General features: G+C 41.1%; 1 protein-coding gene across 1 annotated transcript; it reads left to right on the top strand.

Annotated features, from left to right (window-relative positions):
* The first annotated feature begins 3,281 nt into the window (after nucleotides 1-3,281).
* On the top strand, nucleotides 3,282-19,291 carry LOC119699939 (p53 apoptosis effector related to PMP-22-like). The gene is made up of 3 exons (XM_038134083.1): nucleotides 3,282-3,650; nucleotides 17,243-17,386; nucleotides 17,639-19,291. The coding sequence occupies exons 1-3, from the start codon at nucleotides 3,440-3,442 to the stop codon at nucleotides 17,851-17,853; spliced, it is 570 nt and encodes a 189-aa protein (XP_037990011.1). The 5' UTR covers nucleotides 3,282-3,439; the 3' UTR covers nucleotides 17,854-19,291.
* Nucleotides 19,292-19,667: the final 376 nt, after the last annotated feature.

A 19,667-nucleotide genomic window follows, 5' to 3' on the forward strand; every position in this document is an offset into this window, starting at 1 on the left:
GCCCAGGGGATGCAGGGTACAGGGAGTGACCACAAGGCACAATTTGGCTGACTGAGTTGCATCACTGTTTGGGCTGTGGTTGTAACAATAACTGCAGTGCAGCCCTTTCCAAAGGGAAAGAGTAGACTGGCATTACCAGCAAAAGAAAAGGACCTATGGTTGTAAATAAATTCATAAAGATGGTAGTAATAATTGTGAAATTTATGCTCAGAGTGACTTGTTAGATGTAAGATAGCAAACAAGAGAACAGATCATGAGACAATTTTAGCAAAGCTTTTTAAATTCAAACTCTGGGGACTTCTTGTTTATAAGCAGTGTGACTGTAAGAGAATGAAAATGTGCTTGTTGCAAAGTCATGATCATGCACCACAGCCAGTCAATTTATGCCAATCCAGTCATTTACACAGCTTAGCTGACCAGTCAGAGACTAAAGGTGAACGAAAAGACACTGCCAGTGATTTGTTAGCTTCTTCTTCCACTAAGAAAACCATTTGTGTCTTGGCTGAAAAAGGCATATTTTTATTTCTAACTCTAATTCTGTAGAGTTGTTTGTTTTATCATATCCTCCTGCTTACTTGGTTACCTCAGGTAATAATGAAGATTCATTAGCAATATTTTTAGGTGCAGAGAGTGCACTACAGTCCAACAGTTTTAACATTGATAATATATCTTCATTTTCAATAGATGATATTGGTGTTAGCCAGGAGGGTCTATCCACAGATATTGGAGGAGAAGAAGCATTTGCTTTCATGTAAACACCCAGCTTACACACTGTAAAAGATGAAGCATGGTGAAGGTAAGTCATCACTTCACTTAAAGTTTCCAATCCTTTTTCCCTGTTTGCCATAGAAGTATCAGAATTACATGAGATAGATACAAAATTTTGTTACCTTTGGATATATGTCCCTCTCTACTGTTCAAGATATCTCAAATTACCCTTTTACTGAATGTGAAGATTGCTTGTAATTCTGAATTGCTTAAGGATGACAAAGGTGGGCAAGACACAGAAACATTTGTGGTGACTGAACACTACTCACCCTTCTTTCACAACATGATAATGTTCTCTGTGGTATCACCTTGTGAATGCTAACATTTGAGGCAGCATGCATTCATCCACAGGTGAGCTGTAACAGAAACTGATGACAAATCCTTCAGTAAGTGCCTACCTGAAGCACTGCTGAGCATTCTAAATCCAGAGAGGACCATTTTAGTCCTCAACAGACATTGGCTCTCAAATGCATGACAGCATCTGTCTTCATACTAGATTTCAGGTACAAAATTGCTTTAATTTGATTTGCCTATATCCTTATAAAGCTGTAATTTTTGTGAAAGGTTGGAACTTGGCAAGAGACTAGATACAGGCAGCTGAGTGAAGGCTTGTCTACACCCTGCTGCCACATTCACAAGTATTTCTGAAGCCATCTTTTAAAAATAATGTAATATCCAAACCTGTGTTCTCTCAAACTTCTGGATTCTATTTTGTGCACTTCTACCTCAGCTGTGGCAACAGAAAGAATGCATATACAGACTTGGACGACCTGTACGTAACAGCATAGCACACTAAGGTTGGGCTTCAAATGATACTGGCTTTAATGTAAATATTTAAATAATGCATTTAAAAATTGTATATTGCAGTGTTACCTGCAGAACGGGTAAATGATATTTTAAACATTAGGTTAATGATAACTAAATTTGTGGATAGCACAAATGTGGGCTAAAATGGAAGTTACATTCTATTCTAAGGAAATTGTTGCTCCATAAAGTTTACTTTACAAAAAAATAAAAGTGAGATTGTCCCTTATTTCCAACTCAAAACAGCAGCTGAGGTGTCTTCATAGTTGGCTGTAGCTTTCAGCAACATTCAAATTCAATGGTCAAAACAGCAAAAATGTCTCCTGCTCTCACAGAGGCCTGCTGGATACCCCTGATGGACCTCTCACAGCCACAGGGATATTGGACTCTTTGTGCCACAGGAAAGCTGCTGGCAGGATGCTTCAATCTCACTTTTATTTTTTTGCTAATCTACCAGCAGGAAAGTAAGGTATCTGATGAGAGATAAGGCATGGTGTAAAATTTACTTCTTCAAATCTAATTCTTCACTGTGCTGCAGCTCATTGCTGTGGATGTTCCAGTTTGGTTCAAGCTCAATACCTCTTCAGGCACAGTGTATCAGTGCAATGTAAATTATTAATTTCTTTTATTTAGGCCATTATTGATTTATGAGTATTAATTCAGAAAAGTGCTGTGGAGTTTGCAGTTCACAAACAGTTCATAGCTGTCACATTGCACCATGAGAGCTGCAATACAATAACACATTTCCTTGAGTAAACGAGGATGCAGCCTTGAGTATACTTGGATGCAGCCCTACCTGACAAAATCCACCATGGGAGCAAAGGATACTTCGCATCCTCTGGGCTTAACTGTGTTTCACACAAACCAGCTTTGATCAAGGGCTGCAGCTGCTTCCAGATGTAAATGCAATTGGGCCCTACCAAAATACTAGGTTGTAGCACGTGTTAGTTCAAAGGGAGAGTGCAGGGAACACAGCAATGCCGCTTCTGAGCCGACAGACAGGAAGCTCTGCCCCGCACTCTGGGTGTCCTCCCAGGGCACAGAGAGGTGATGGCTCATCTCTGCCTCGCACTCCCAGCAGCTGCAGACAGGCTCTGACAGGCCCCAGGCAGTGCTTGTACAGCCAGATCCACACTCAGGGAGTGTTTGTGAGGCTCAGTCAAATCAGAACTCGGCTTTTGTTCTCCCAGTAAGGCTATATCCAGATCATACTGTATTTTTCTTTTCCTCTGTACCTAAGCTCCAGAAGGGGAAGAGCCAACAGTGACATTCTTTATTGCCCTAGCTTTGTAACAGCTATGGGAATTTCTTTAATACTCATAAATAAGGTAAAAAAAAAAAAAGGTATTATTTTATTTTCAAATGGAGCCCTAGAAAGGCAGCTCACAGCCTCCATAAACATCCACCATGCCATGCAAACAGCTCCCTCTCGTCTCTGCTTTCTCCTGCCATGATGCAAATCCCTTAGAAGATGGAAAGGTGTAAGCACAGCTGCTGGTGGGCATGTCAGGAAGGAAAGTGTTGAATGCTGAGGGTAAACATCTCCTGATTTGTTACCTAGTCAGCAGGGCAGAGAAGATCTCACAGATAAACCCAGCCTCGAAGCTTCTCCCCAGCTCAACTGGTTATTGCTCAGCGGCAGCTCTTACTCATCCGAATCTAGGTGGAGCTCCTTCCCTCCCTCCATCCCTCCCTCCCTCTCTGCCGTGTCTGTCCTGCCTGAAAAGCTTTTCTCCAACATCTGCAGACGCGTTAGTTCGCAGGTGCCGGCAGCGCCTTTCCAGGAGCTCAGCAGAGGCACCTATCGCTCCGTGCGGCCGAGCTTGCGGCAGAGAGGGCCTCGTCCCGCCAGCGCCCGCCCTGAGCCATGGTGAAGTACGGCCTGGACTACACGCGCTGCAGATGGATCCTACCCCTGCTCCTGGGCATCGGGGTCATCTTCGGCATCATCGCCCTGGCGGGCTGGGGCTGGCTGGAGTCGCAGACCTTGCCCTACGTGCTGCAAGCGTCGCTGTGGCAGATCTGCAAGAGGCCTGACCAGGGCGGGGAATGGAACTGCGAGTCCCTCATGGGCTACGGTAAGCGCCGGCAGGGGTGGCGGCGAGCAGGCTCTGGAGCAGAGGGTCACATCGCCCAGGTCACCTTCCCGCAGGTCTCCTAACTGTATCGCCCAATACCTGGCATTTATATATGAAACCACGGGCAACAGGGACTGTCATAAGTACACCGAGGCTTTTGACTTACTGGGTGAAAAAATAAAATGCCCTCACACCCCTGTGCAGAAAAGAACCTAGAGGATTACATAATACATAAAAACCCACACGTGGTATGTTACCGGTGCAAAGAATAATACAGGATTTTCTTCCTCTCTCAGAAGAACCTGTTAGCCTCTTCTCACTAATCACTGCTTCTCAAAACTTAACGGCTACCGGTGATCCAACATCCAAACAACAAGTTGTGTGGGCAAGCCTGGCATTAGTGTGACAAGCAGGTCTGAGTGCCAGAAACAGGGAGGTAAAAATGTAAGATGGCAGCAAGATATTCCCAGGGAGTGTCAGGCTACAGAATGCTGCCCTGAAACTGCTCCGGTAGGTGGGTCGTGTGAAAGAGTCTCCTTGTGATTATGAAAGAAAGCTTTAAAAGATGAAAGGATTTCTTGTTCCTACTAAGTTTTGGTGAAGTATGCTATTAAACATGTTGACCCGGGTGCAGTCTTCAGCTTGAAAAGATGTAAACCACAAGTGTGGGAGAACAGCCCAAGAGAAGGGTAACTCTGGATGTGCTCTGTTTCTTTTTTATATTTCCTTTTTTTCTTTCTGCATATTTGCTATTGGCCATGGTTTGACACAAGTAATAGTGAATGAGGGGCTGTTAGCTTGGGCTGGAAAGGAAGTTCAAGAGTTCTTAAAATTTACGCTCATTCAAATTACAAGGAAGAACCTTTTCTCTAGGGCTCAGAATCTCAGCTCTTGTTAAAAATAAGAGTAAGAACACCTGCTGAAGCAATCATTTATTACAGTACTTCAAAACTGTTCCTGAAGGTTTACTGTATGTCATGAAACTCTACCTTCTATGTACAAAATTCAGCTGTAATGAGTTAATTGCAGCAGGCCTCTGTGAGCGTAGGGCTCCAGGCATGACCCGCTCCACTGAGCGTCACCATCCAGCCCTGCTCAGGGCTCCAGCATCAGCTCTGTGGCTGATGTGTAAATTGAGCCAGCAAATGGTCCTCTGCTACATGGCATGTGAGAGGAGGAGAAAGAACATGATGCTTAGTAGTGGGCTTCTCAGTTCTGAGTTTCCTCCTAAGTTTCCTGAAAAGTGAGCCCTCCTCTTGATCTCCAAGTTAGGCCCTGGAGAATGCTATGAATGCCAGTTTTAACTGGACAGAAAACACAAAGATGTTTCACCTTGCTCCTCTTGAAATGTCTTGAAAAGAGAAATGTCTCCTTACTTCTGGGACCTAGATAGCTGTTTGGCGTTTCACTTCCTTCCTTATCCTGCCTCACTCTGATAGCTTTAAATTCTGCAGCTGCATGCACAGTTTCCCTGAGAACTGGACAGCATCTACAGACAAACCAGGGAGGTCCTCTGTGTGGTCTGTCCTGCAATGTCTGCGGTTGCCATGAATCACATCCACAATAAGTCCAGCACTTTTTACACAAACATTGTGGATTTGGTACACACATGCAGAACATTATCCAGTGGGTACATTGGAGAGTCCACTGACTCTTCTGAAAGCATTAGAAATGCTGTTTGTGAGCTGCATGACTGCACTATGCCCTCAATAGGCATGCATCTATCACTTGAACTCTTCAAGGTGATTAAATACCCAGGAAGCCTAAGCAAATCCTCAAAATCCTCCTGGACAAAACTTCCTGGATATGTCTGGCACAATGGAGTCACCTAGCTGGTGGGAGAATATGTGAAGGCTGTTTGTAAACAAGGTATGCAAAGGCCAGGTAAGAGTGGCTTATGCTACCAGGCTTCTGCCTTTGCCAGATTATGCCATTAAAATGCAGACCTTGCCCTTCATGGGGGTGAATTATCCCTGACCCACAAGAGGACTGTAGACCTGGCTGTTAAGGCTGCAAACTCATGTCATTGTCCTGATCTTTTCCAGATCTTCCCCTCAGACCCCTTCTCGACAGTGGTGGGATGTGCTCAGATCCAATCCTGTTCTCCATTTTTCCTTGCTCAGTAATGCAGGGTTGGGATTTTTCTTTTGTGACTCCCACCTTTTCTCATGCAGGGCAGAGGGGGCTGATGCTGGTCTTGGATTCTACCCAAAAGACCAGGCCATGAGAGCATCTCATTTGTGAACATCCAGGTCTTGTGTTGAGCCCAATTGTACCTGCCTTAGTGATGAAATAGAGGCTTTTAGTAATTCTGGGATTAAATTTATCTACTGTGCTCCAGAAAGGTCATGGAAAGCAAGCATTCAGCATTGTGTTCTGTGGGTTGTTTAACTTTGTGCCAAGCTAAACACAGTGCTGGTTAAACAAAGTGTAATTACACGCCTTCCTGAGCACAGAGACAAAGATGTGATGTAAACGTAAAGGACAGAAATGTTTTACAGCATTCCTGAGATGAGATCTCTTTTCCCCCCTCTGTTCCACAGTTTCCATCTTGTTTCTTCTGACCTTTACTCTCAGCTTCCCTGCCTAATCTGCCACTGGCTGGGTAGGTTCTGAAATTTGGCCCTCCTGCAGGGGTGGTTTCACTGATAAACATTATATGTATGTGTACCCCAGCAGCTGCCAGCAAATATTGTCAACATGACTTGGACAGTGTAGTTATCTTAATCCACTACAGTCATCTTCATCCTATCATAATTAGATATAATTGCAACATCCTTGCAAGTTGTTAATTATAATGTGCAAATTCAAATCAAATTCTGCACGTGCAATGTTTATTATTCCCCTTGAATCTCGGCTGTTTGGCTCAAGATATGTTTATTCAGTTGGAAGGCAAAACCCCAAAGTGACTGAGGTTGATTATATTGGAAGGGAAGAAGGCTGAATATATTTCATTGGCTGCATCAGTGCAGTTCAGGGGGGTTTTGATTATTTTTTTTCTTCCTTTTTTTTTGAAAAGGCAGTGGAGTAACTCCACTGGTGCAGTTACCTTTTGTGAAAGCATCTGCTAGCCTGTGGTCTTTTGCAAAGTTTATGAGCTCTGTGGAAAGTGAGGATATGATGAGTTTATACACTCTGTTGTCTTCTCCAAGACTTCAGATCATCTGCTTTAAACATATGACACTCACGTAGACTTTATCAAAGACTGTTGCTTTTCAAGCATATTTAGTTCAAATAAATAGAACTTTCTAGGAAAAAAATATCCAGTGCATTAGGACACTTACTCAAAATGCAGGGAATTAAGGATGAGGGACTGAGAGATTCATTGCTCTTGCTCTTCATTGTTCTTGCCCTTGAAAAAACAAAGGGCTCAATCTGATGACATGCTTGAACACATGCAAAGAGAGATTAAGACTTTTTGGATAGATAATGAGCAATGTGGAATGTACCTCTGTGGGTCATGGCTGAGCTTACAAAGAAAATGCAGAGGTTGAACCCCATCATGATGCTGGCACAGCACTCCTTTGTTTTTCTTGTTCTTTGGCTATATTACCTGTCTTGAACAAGGTGTGTCTTGCAGACCTGAGACATTTCTTCAGTATGTAATTTATTCCACTGCAGGCTTTGAAGATGTTTAAACATGTGTGGGGAAATACATAATAAAGATAAATAATGTGGGGGCAAATAACTGATTTTATTAGTCTGAATGTGATGCACAAAGGGTGAAAAACTTGTGACTACACTTGTCCCTTCTTATCTTCCATCCAGCCTTGCAGTTCTTCCATTTGCAGATGCTGCCATCAAAACAGCTGAAATTTTAAAGTGTATGTTGATGAGATCATCTTATTTGCATAGTCCAAACAGAGATCTTGAGGGAAAATATCAGGAAAAGGCATTTCCATATGGCAAATGAAATCCATATCTTCAGTTATTTTCACTTCATAATATTCTATGATAGGTTTTTCTGGGATGTGTGAGGGGGTTTGTGGCTGTGGAGATTAGTGGAGGAATGAATGATTTTGCCATCTGGAAGGGACTCCTTTATGCAGCTTGTCTTCCAGGCAAATAATGGGCAACTATGTTCTAGATATCCAGTTTTATTTTGGTCTATCAATATGAATGCAATACTACAAGATAAGAAGGCTAGTATACCATGATTATAATGAACAAAATCCACTTCAAATATGACAGCAGATAAGTATGGCTACAGGATAAATGAAAGAAGGAAATGTTGCAAAAGTAATATCCTTTTGAGAAAAGAAATATTCTGCAATATCCCCATTGATGAGTAGATTCCCCCCCCAACCCCCATTTTGCCAGTACCGGGCTTTTGTTTCCAGGGAATCTTTTGCTACAGTGAAGCACCATTTATTATCCTGGAGGAAGAACAAAATGGAAATAACTTACTAAAAATATCCAAGTAGTGATACAGCAGCAAGGTTACATGGTGTAGTTGGGATCAGTTTCCAAAGTCTCTCTCTTGGTACTGCACCTACCACTGGCCTTGCACTGCTGGCCACACAACACTCCCTCTGGAAAATGGCCTTCTCCATCAGAGCAGTGGCTCATTTCACCCAGGGCACAGCATAGACCAGGCATCAACTTTTGCCACTGCCACCCTACCTGTGTAAAACTGTTTTTCCTTCCCCCACATTCCCATCACATCTGAGAGCCAGCACCTAATCCCAGCATGGGGAAACCCTTACTTGCCCCAAGATGAAGCGAGCACCCTGAGCAGAGTGTCATGGGGATATTTCCAGAGGGACAGGATGGGATACAGCAGTATCCCATGGATGAGATGGAGGACAAACAAGATGTCCCAGTGTCTCTCTGGCATCTGAGGGTGCCTGTACGTCAAAACAGAAATTAAATAAACAAGTAACTGTGCTTTTGAAGTAGGGACCAGCTCAAGTCACTGGGCCTTTATTGCAGATTTTTCCTGAAGTCAAGGTTCTGCGCTTAACAGCTTTCAGAATTTGGTGACATCCAAGTGATTTTATGAAAGTGTCTTTGCAGCTGGGAAAGAGGCTGGGGAGGTTTCTGAGCAGTTCAAGGAAGCCTGTGGGAGAGCCCAGGATGGAGCCTAGCTCTGCTCTGTGCATGGCCTGGATTAAAGGGCAAACCTCTACTCCTTTGGCACAGGGTGAAATGAAAACCAAAGGCTGCTGCTGTTCCTGCTGTATTGTAGCATAAAATGGTTATATTTATATAAAGTGGTTGTCTGTAGTTTCAATGACAGTGTGTAGAGAAGCATGTGATTTCCTAAGACATCATTCTCTTTAAAGTGTAATGTTCCCTGGGATTAACCAGTGAGAAATGAGATTACAAGATTAGTTACTGAATAATGTAGAACACTCAATAATTATTCAAAGCTTAGAATGAGAAAAAATACAGTCTCAAACATATAGCTAATGAAAAAATCACACCAGTAAGGAATGATGCAAGAAGGAAAGAAAACATTTGATTTTTCCCCAGCTTGCAGAAGATACTCCATTGTTTCTAAACAGGTATAAGAGAAGGGAATCAAGGCCAGAGCATTTAATTACCATGGAAATTTTTATTCCTTATCTACAATTTCTTGTGTGCTTTCCCTTGTAGTTTTAGAGTTTGTACTTTTATAATTTCAGTGGCAGATTCATTTAATCAGATTCTTTTCTAAATATTAGTAATGCTCTTGAGCAATTAACACTCCAGAGAGCAACTGCACCTGTAATCCCACTGTTTATTATCCAGCCTTCCCTTAATAATTACAGTTAGATTATGTGGAAAAATCGCAGTCATGTGGAACATTCTCATCTGCCCTTCAGGAGATATGAACTGCTGGTGCTGAGGATTTTGAGAAGATCCTCAACACTTTGCATTTTCAGGCCCTGCAGTCCTGAAGAAAGGATTCCATTCCCTTACATAGGAGGCATCTCTGCTGACAGCATGTGGAAACTTGTGGCCATACTCTCAATCCTCTTCACCTCATCTGTTCCTCTAGTTTATTGAGGTAATCTAATACAGCATTTCCATAACAACATCTCCATAGTCTGAACAGGGATAAGGGTTGCAAGATGTATTTCAAATTCCACTGCAGATTTAAACATATTACTTAAGTGGGAATGTGTTAAACAGCAAAAGAAACAAAACTCTCAAAACATTCTTTCACATTTCTGTATCACTTTTTACTGGCACCTTGTGCTGTTCTGAGACACCTCAAACACACTGACTCAATGAGCATTGTAATGCCGTGTTTCTTCTTTGTCAAGTACCATTACAAAATAACTCATTGCTCAAAAATTCCCAGGAACTCAAAGTAGCTTGTGGAGTGCTGGCACTAGCCTGTGTTCCAGAGGTATCTGGCTTCCTTCTGCTAGTACTAAATAACACTTCACTTCAGTCCTGCTGAATTACTAATCTGAAACTGAATATATCTAATGTCACCTACTGTGCTGACATATGCACGCTGTGCCCAAATCAGGCCCCAGAAAAATACAAAGTCTCTGTGCAGTTCATTTAACAGCCTCATCAGCAGTAAGCAGCAAGGGACAAAGATTTTCAGGATGCACTGTACAAGCTGTTTCATTAACAAGAAGAGTAAATAAATTCAATATATTTTTATGAGTACAAATCATGACTTCTGCTTATATTCGGAGAGTTTTATTTTGCAAATAGTATAATTTTGCTTCTATCAGAAAATCAGATCCAGGTTCACAGCTGCTGTGTGTTAGTGGGAAATTCCCTAGTGCAAAAGGTGATTTTCGTCAAGGTTTCAGAACAAAGTTTGCTTGCAGCATGCAAACTACAGATCAAGAGCGACAACAATTCTTGGTGCACATGGAAATAAGATGTAAATTCAGTGTTCATTAGTCCCAAATGACTTTGGGAATATAAAACTTAAAAAGAACTTTTTATTTTGATACTGTTTTGATTAAAAGTCTTGGTTCATAGCCTGTGTTATCATGGAAATCGATGCTGTTTAATTCACATTAAATATTTCATCCCACTCAGGGGTAATTAGGGAGCAGGTACATCTTGCTATTCTCATTAACTGAGCTTATGTAAATGAACCGATTAATCAATACCTTACCTATTTTATTTACTTGACCCTCCCAAACCCCATGTACACATCCAAGTATAAGTAATCCTGCTTTAATTTAAAATAAATAGGAAAAAATAGGAGGAAAAAATGTTATAGCAATAAAGTGTATGAGGCTGAGATTTAATCCTGAGATTTTCTCAGTGTGTGCAACTGCTTCTGAAGAGAATGTGAGATAGGGGTACTCCCTGACTCTCTTGTGAGCAAACCTTTAATTTTGAGGCACTGTGTGTGCATTATATTTAATATCTAACTTACTCCCTTGGTGCTCCCTTTGATGATGGCTCTACTCCTTCTGCCCCTTCTGCCTTCCCAGCACTAAGCAAGCATCAGGGAGCAGCCCTCATTAATGCAGGATTTGCAGAAGCCAGCTTCTAAGTCAAGCTTTTACATGCCTGAGCTTATGATGAGATGAATTTGAACCACTCCCTCAAGACGTAACTGCTCCTCCCCTCAAATTCAGCTCAGAATAGCTTCTAAGTTTAATTGCTTGCCTCAGTAAGAAAGGAGGGTTGCAGATTACATAAAGGTTTTGCCTGTGTTTGTTTGTGGGTGAAGTCAGGGGTGAGGAATTAATAGGTTTTTCCTTTAAAGGAGTTAAAGCCCAGCAAGACACACTGAGCTATCATTTTAGCACACAGCTATGGACAAAACACTGCCTTCTGCTAATGTATACTGTGTTTTATTGATAGAAGAGCTACTCATAAAGGTTCTTTTCCTTAATGTTGTCATCAAAAATGATTATTATGGGGTAATTGTCCTAATGTCCTAATCCTTTCTCATTTATATGGGACCTGTTACTAATTCTTGAGAAACTTTGGCCATGACATTATCCTAATGTGAACCTAAATAGGTCATTCTCTGTTTCCATGGTTGTCTTTTAAATAGTGGCAAGATAAAAGCTGGTTCTGGCTTACACTAAAATGACTTTCATGAGATAATACTCTGTTATTAAACGAGAAATCCATATTAACAGCCAATGAATTCTAATAAAGTAATGCTAGGGGGAAAAAAACAGAGTTACCAAAGAGGATGACATATAGAAAGACTAAAAATTCTGTATTCCACTGCAAAAGATATAAATTTCAACCAAAAAAATCCAAAGAAAAACCTCCAGTATTGACTACCCATATGAAAGATATACAGAGAATGAAGTTCTCTGAATGAAGATCCAGATGCAATGAAAACAGAAACTCAGAAAATAGTCCATATGTAATCATACCTTTGATATTATTTTCCTCATTTTATTCTGTTCATAAATTATCCATGACTAATATGTGATTCTTTTTCTCAGTTGTACAAACTTCCTTTGAAATGATTTTTTTTCTCAGTTGTACAAACTTCCTTTGAAATAATTTTCAGACAATGGCTTTCAGTCTGCACATGCAGTGTATTCAAAAGAAGCTGCTTTTGGTAGTTTCTGATCTATCTTGGCTGTATACAAACACATGCACATTGGTATTTCAATGCCAGCTCCCGCGATCAGCAAACAATTGCAGAGATTATAGTGTGCATTTGTTTCCAGAAAGAGCACAGAAATTCCTCATAGTTGGCGTGTTACAGAGTCAGTATTTCCAGAAGACAGGATTTTGCACTGTGTCCTATTGCCCAGGTAACACAGGAAATCCAGAGTCCTGATGATAGTGGTGTGCATGTACACCGGCAACTTGTAACCCTTTGGCTGGTAGAGATGTGGGTTAATGGGTTTGATGGACCACCTAAAGAGTCATGCTAAGGGAACACGAGTTCTGCTGCTGCACTTTCACATGGAAACTTTCTTGAGGAGAGCAAACCAAAGGGAAATGGGTAAAACCTGCCAAAGCAGTTCCTTTTCAAAGCGAAGCATGTGCTCTGCAGTGTTCGCCACACCCTGACAAAGAACGCCAGGTTGAGAAACTCCAGTGAGTTCAGCTTTGTTTCCAAAATAATACTCTTTCCCTTTAATCAGAGAGATGTTAAACAGGTTGAGCTCTGCAAACTCAGCCTAGAAATATCCTCATTACGTACAACACAGAGATGAATCGCTACCACTGCAGATTTTAGTTCTCCTAAGAGTTGCTTTGCAAGACTGCACAGCTAGAACTGCAGGGTTTATGTTTCTTTCCCTCGGTGGTATGGAGGACAACAGAGTAAAATGTCTGTTACATTTTTTTTACCTCTCCCTGGTTCTTGTGAATTAAAGCTACCCTTCCTCAATTTGCTGCACAATTCGCTGCAGTGTGAAAATGATCAGTCGGCAAAAACCTCTAGATAATTGTTGGTGTCTTTGAGCTGGCAATAAATATTTTTCTTTCCAATGCTAGTTGTGTATTTAGCTTCCAGCCAAGAGGAAAATTTGGAGAAGTATGTTCTTATTGATTATACAAGGAGCGGTACTTCTGAACTCTCTGGGGTTGCCTTCAGAAAATGTCACCCAAGGAGAGACTCAGCAGTTTATGTGGTGTGGGAGTACCAGATCAAGAAAAACATGAGAATGTTATTGTGAGTGTTTTCCCATGTTTTGAAACACATACATCAGGAACTTAGGCATTTATATTTGTCATGGAGGAAGTAAAGGTTATATGCTATTTTCAAGACTCAACAGCCCTTTTTTTGAAGGTACCATTTGGAGCATGAAAGATGACAGGCTAAGGAAATACTAGGTTAGGTGGTTCAAAGTTTTGGCTCAACTTACTGCTGAGTAAGAAAGTTTGTTTCTTTTTGTGTGAAGCACCGACAGTGTTTACACTTTCATAAACTGTAAAATGTGTGAGGGAGTAAAATGAGGAAGGCAGGAAACTGGAGATGTTCTCAGTCCTGGATGTCTAATTAAGTCCATCAGCTTCCCTATGGCTGCAGCCAGATATGGGATAATCAGAATATGTTTATATGGTGCAATACAAGAGGTAGTCATGCTGCCTCCAAACTGAGTTAGCTTTAATAGCAGAGTAATAAATCTGTGTTATTACTGAATTCTGTCTCAGCTAATTATGTAGCTCATAAGATATCATGAGCTCTGTCCTGGCATGGAGGGCTCTTTGTAGTCTCTAAATTAGCTCAGGGGTCTTCTCACAAAGCAGGGAGTTGTAGAAGTCAGGCACTTATTTCCATTTTCCAGTGGTCACATATTACTGTATTCACTCTGGACAGCTGAGGGATCATCAGATCCCTGCTGATTCACATACAAAGCTCTGCTATCAGAAGCACTGTCATCCCCTGCTTGAGACAGGTTTGAGAACATGGGTTCCTCTTGCCTGTTTGGGATACCAATGACTTGTTTAAGACAAAATTGCTCAGAAAATTGCCAGTTAGAAGGAGTTTTGAAGGGTGGCTGGTGTGTAGCTGCCCACAAAGCCTTTCATAGTGTTCACTGGTGTTCTTTCAGCTGATGGAGAAACTGAAAAAGGGAGAAAGGGGACTGGCACCAAAGCATTACAGGATGCTGCTGGTATTCAATGACACTTTTGTATAAAAATGTTTCTTTTCTCACAAGCACTCTTAAACAGCCAAAAATCACCACCATTTTTGGGGCTGAGAAAGCAGATCTCAGAAACTGCTGAATGTTTTCACAAACTCAGTCTGATATCCTGTACCTTGCTGCTCCCTCTGTTTCAATTTTTGATTTGGTGACAGGTGGACTGGGCCCTTTATGCTTTTAACTGCCCTCGCTTTACAGGCCAAAAATACACTGAATTGGTGTTGCACCTGTGAGGATTCTTTGGCCTGGAGTTCACATTTTTAAGAAAAAGCTTTGCAGAGAGAACAATTTATTTATATTTTTACTCCGTGTTAAAGACAAAAATCCCCACAACATTGGAAGATAAGAAAATATTTGGGACTAAATTAGCCACTTGCTTGTCAGTGTTTTTTGACCAATTTAATTATTCTTATTCTGACATTTTAAGGAATTTGAAGTCTTAGTTATATTTGTAAAGAACTAAGCTACTCTAGTACTCCTGGCTGGCACAAGATAAAATAAGCATCTCAAATACAGAAACAGTTGCAATTACTGCTACACAAAGACTTTGTTACCTTTTACTCTAGAAAGGTAAGATGTTTACACACTGTGGTCTTAAGAGTACTGATAGCTGCTGCTTCTTGCAAAGGGCAGATGAACTCAGAATACTTTTCTTTAAAAAAACCCTGTAGAGATCACTCTTCATACATTCTACTGCCTTGGAGCCAAGTGCTGTTTTTCTTCCAACATTGAAGGGGTTTTTTTTCTCTTTTGTAGAACTGAGAGCCAGAAAATTGGCTGTTAGGTGATTGAGCAATGCCTCCAAATGGTGTAAGCATCCTGCGACAAGCATGTCTCTTCTTGCCACATAGCAGTGCCCAGCGGGCTGGGCGTGCGCCCAGACTGCTTCCATGCAGTCACAGCATTTGGAACACTACTTCAGGAAAAACACCTGGGTGAGCCTGGCGAGGGAGGGAGCTGCTGGCATGGGCAAGGTGCCACCCCACATGTCTGCAGCCACCAGGCACAGTTCCCTGAGCCCCCAGCCCAGGTGCTGCTCCCACCCCAGGGCTTGGTGCTCCACCATCAGCTGCTCTCAGGAAGCGAGGCTGAGCTTTGGCAGCAGGGGAGGTGGAACCCCCAGGACTCCTGGTGTCTCAGAACTTGCTGGGCAGGCAGCTGTGCTCTGAGTCTGCTCCTTTGACTGGGAGTTTTTTTATCTAACCACTAGCAACTCTGCACCTAAGAAAAAACATCACCTCTAGATGTCCTTGTCATTTCACCCTTTAGCCAGAAGTATCCAGAACGCTTGTGTCCAAGAGCAGTGAGGTCACCATTGCTGAGAAACATCTCTTATGGCCAGGTGCCCCTTTTTTTTGCTGTTTTAAAGGGGTAACAGAGAGACTGGGAATAGGAACACCTTCAATGGGGTATATTGAGCAGTATAAGAAATTCCTCTTCTTGACTGCTTCTTCTCATACTCTGCCTGAGGTGCTGTCCTCCCTCCTGTGCATCCACACTGCACACTCTACCTCTGAGCCCCCTGTAAACTCCTAGAGAGAAGAGTTTGAGCTAAAACACTGGGCTAGAAAATGAGATGTAAGAACACAATTGCTGTCCCTTTCAGTATTCTCAGGCAGCTGCCTGTTTACTGGGAAAACAAGCCCTACAAGCAGACAGAAACTTTGTGGAACAAGAAAGAGAATGGAGATGAAATAAAACTGAAGTTATAGTGTGATAGCTGGAACAGAGCAGGAATCATAAAGCAGAGAGAATGCTGAAAAGCAAACAAAAGGGAAATTGGTTTTGATGGACTGAGGGGTAGAAAAGGATAGCTGGAAAATCCAGATCCATTTTTCTTGCCTAATGGTGGTGGTAGTGTGGGCCCTGGGGAAAGGCAGATTGAACACCAAGCTGTCACTCACTTGGGACAGGTCGGTTGCTTTCATGCTTACCTGACTGTGGTCAAGGGAAAGACAGGACACTTTGCATTTTATTACTTCCATGCTTACAGCAAACAAATTGGTAGGTTACTTACTCAGTTTCAGAGGGAACTTTTGCTGAACAGCATGCACTGCATTTAAGTTGAATTGTAATTATTGTCAGGGTTGTTTGGGCTGTGATAATTTTTTGGCACTGCTGTTGCATATATTTGGTTAGAAGCCAACACTTGACAAAGACATAGTGGCTTAGATAAGGGGATGAAGTCTGTAGATGCCTAGCAGACTTTACCTGCTTATTCAGTTTAATACAAAATTTTAAATGTGTCAAAGTGGCTTTTTTACATCCAGAAAATTTGATCTCTTTGAGCAATAGTTGCTCCTCAAGTCTTGAAATATTAGATAAATGTTATTTTTCCAGTTGTTATGCCAATGCAATATGCTTTGCTTTAACATGTTATAACATAAAATTTATAATTTGAAAATTAAGAATTAATACCCAGAACAAGCTTTTTGAATTGCAGTCATTCTAAATTTGGACTAAAAATAGAGATCAAATTTCCCTACAAACCAGATTCCAAATCTCCATTTAGGACACAGAGCTAAACTAAGGCTGAAATACAGAAATCACTGAATTCTGACATTTATGGGCTATTTCCATACTTTAAAGTTTGCCAGATTGGTAGTGCTTTTATAACACTTTGTTTCAAAGGAAGATTTTATTAGTTCCAGGGACAGTTTAATTTTCCTTGTCTGTGCAAAAGCAAGCTGGTTTTAAGGCATCTGCTGACGTAATATTTGCTGTTGAAGGACAGTGTCCAGTTTAACACCTTTAGAGCCATTTCTCTCTTAATTCTTAATTGTTAAAACTAAACAGTAAGCTCACACCCAAGCCCCCATTTCATTCTGCACGAGAAGACCAATCTAGAATTTTATGCATTCTGTAGTTAGTGCATGATTTCTTGTGAAACTGAAATGTTCACCTATAAGAGGAGAGAAAGCTCCCATGCTTTCTTTCTTGGGAGATGATCCTCTTTTCACAGGTTTTAAAATTAACCTTTACTTCCTAACCATAGAAAACCAGCCTTTGTTTTTGTTTTAGTTCCTTTCTAATGTATCTTCTTTCTGATTTCAGCCTGGGGAAGAGCTGCAGCTGCCACATACCTGGTTGGCTTTCTACTTCTAGTCATCTGTTTTGCACTGGCCATCATAGCATTTGCCATCGACACACTTCGGTTCAACTTTATTCGTGGGATCGGAGGCTTGCTTTTCGTGGCTGGTAAGGCAGCATGTGGAGTCAAGTTTTGCTTGTGCAGATATATCCATACTAGAACTGATATTTTCCTCAGGTAATCCTGTACCCAAGTCTCTGCCAGTGTGCAATTGAGCTCTCTATGAAAAATCAAAGTCTCTTGGCCCTGGATCGATTTTCAGATCCTCCAAAATACGGATCAGTTTAGCTGCAGGGGTTATGGAGGATGGCAGTGGTGCTGGGTGTTAAACCGTTTTTTGTTTTCTCCTCTTTCTTCAGCTGTGTTCTCCATCATGGGCCTGGTCATTTACCCAGTGAAGTTCTCATCTGAAATTGAGATGACAGGAATCAATATGTTCAGCTGGGCCTATGGCTTTGGCTGGACCACCGCCATTATGGAAATATGCTTGGGATTCTTCTTCTGCTGCCTTCCTAACTATGAAGATCAGATCCTGGGTAATGTCAAGCCCACATATTTTTACTCTTCCCCATAAGCACCAGGAAAAATGTGTTCATATTCCAGAGATACCTGACAGACTAGCTACGTTTTTCAGAATATTGTCATCAGATGTTAGTAGAAAAGGCTGGAAACTTTTCTAATGTGTGTTGAAATACAGCACTGGCATCTGCAGTAAAGTTATCTACTCTATTTTGGACCTTCATATCCGATGTGGGTTGGTCAGATAAAGCACAAATGTTAAAACCCCTCGGTTTTCCTCATTCATTCCCATGAGTGGAGTTTATGTGGATTCCACTGCATTTTAAATACATTCACAATTGTAATTAAATTCAGAAAAACTTATTAAACTGGCAGGAAACAAAACAACGTGTATCATCCTCCTGAAGGAAAGAAACTCAGAAAAATCTCATTTTGTATGTATAATCTTTAACCTGAAGATTTTGCACTGTTTTCAAAAAGTCAAATACATTTACCCACTGACTACCAAAGTAGTAAATTAGTCAGCCAGCATGTCATAGCTTTGCTTGTATTTTTCATTCATTCACTTCAGCCAGAGATAAGGACAGAGTAAAGAAGGGATTAAAGCTCCCTACCAGAGCCAGCATTTTGACTTTTCCTCATTCATGTAGAATATATTTATTTCTAAATATTTGCAAGAGTGAGCAAGGAACACCAGTAAAGCCTTAAGAATCCTGGTGTGCCATTGCTGGTGCCAGCATAGAGTGGGCAGAGGCAGAAGGAACTTCAAGCCACCCCTGCAGCCTGCAGACCTGGTTTGATAAAGCTCCTGGTGTGGCTTTCTTCTTGGGTGTCTTGATTTTTTTTTCTACTGTATCAAAACCTATGACTTTAAACTGCTCTGCTATACTGGCCCAGCTTTTTTATCCAGTGTAGAAAGGTCAGGTATGATTTCCCTGCACCTCAGGAGTTGAGGTGGAGCAGTGTGAGTGTAAGTATCATACAGTTGCTAAAAGGCTCCTTTTTTGTTCATGTGCTATTCTTAAGTATTTTAAAAGTGGAAAGTGTATACTGTCATATGTAACTGTAAAATGCATAAATACCCCTTACCAACTCATACTAAAGCTCTCATAGAGAAAATCACACCGTAAAGCATCTTCCAGCACCCGATACTCCACAGTGCCTCAAGCCTCAATATAATGAAAGCAATGAAGTATACTCAAGACTCTGCTGGTTTCTGCCTTGTTAAGCCTAAGTTTATAACATTCAATTCATTCTCTTAAGTGAAAAAAAAAAAGGATAATATGTGATGTGGAAAAGGAGTCTCATCTAAGTCCTTAACTACTGAGGTTTATTAGCTTGTAACACATCTGCAATTTTGTAATTGTGTGTACTATGAAAAGCCCTACCAAGTGTTCTTTGTTTCAGCAAATTAGAGGTGGAAAATTTTTCAGTTAAAACTTCTTGGTAGCTAAAATTAATAAAGACACAGGGCTTCACCTGGGTTCTTTGGAGTTTTTTATTTGTTTGTGTGGTTTGTTGGTTGGTTGGGTTTTATAAGCAGTTAACTCCATTCACTTTTATGGAGTGTCTCCTAACCTTGATCAATAAGATTGAGAGATGGGTAGAGTATAAACAATGGGGAGAGTAAATGCAGCAAGGAATAATTAGGCAAGAACATGTAAATACTTTTTAAAAATATTTCCTAGCTGGAGGAAAATCAAAGTGAAATACAGTTGAGAACACAATTAGTATAAAATGATTAGTAATTCTTCATGTAACATTATCCATTCAGGAGAAAAAACTTAACATAAATATTTTCATTATGCTTATTACACCTAATAAAAGATGATATCTATGTATTATTTCAAAAATTAGTCTTAACTTTTG

The sequence above is a fragment of the Motacilla alba genome, chromosome 3 (genome assembly GCF_015832195.1).
Source record: "Motacilla alba alba isolate MOTALB_02 chromosome 3, Motacilla_alba_V1.0_pri, whole genome shotgun sequence".
Classification (NCBI taxonomy): Eukaryota; Metazoa; Chordata; class Aves; order Passeriformes; family Motacillidae; genus Motacilla; species Motacilla alba.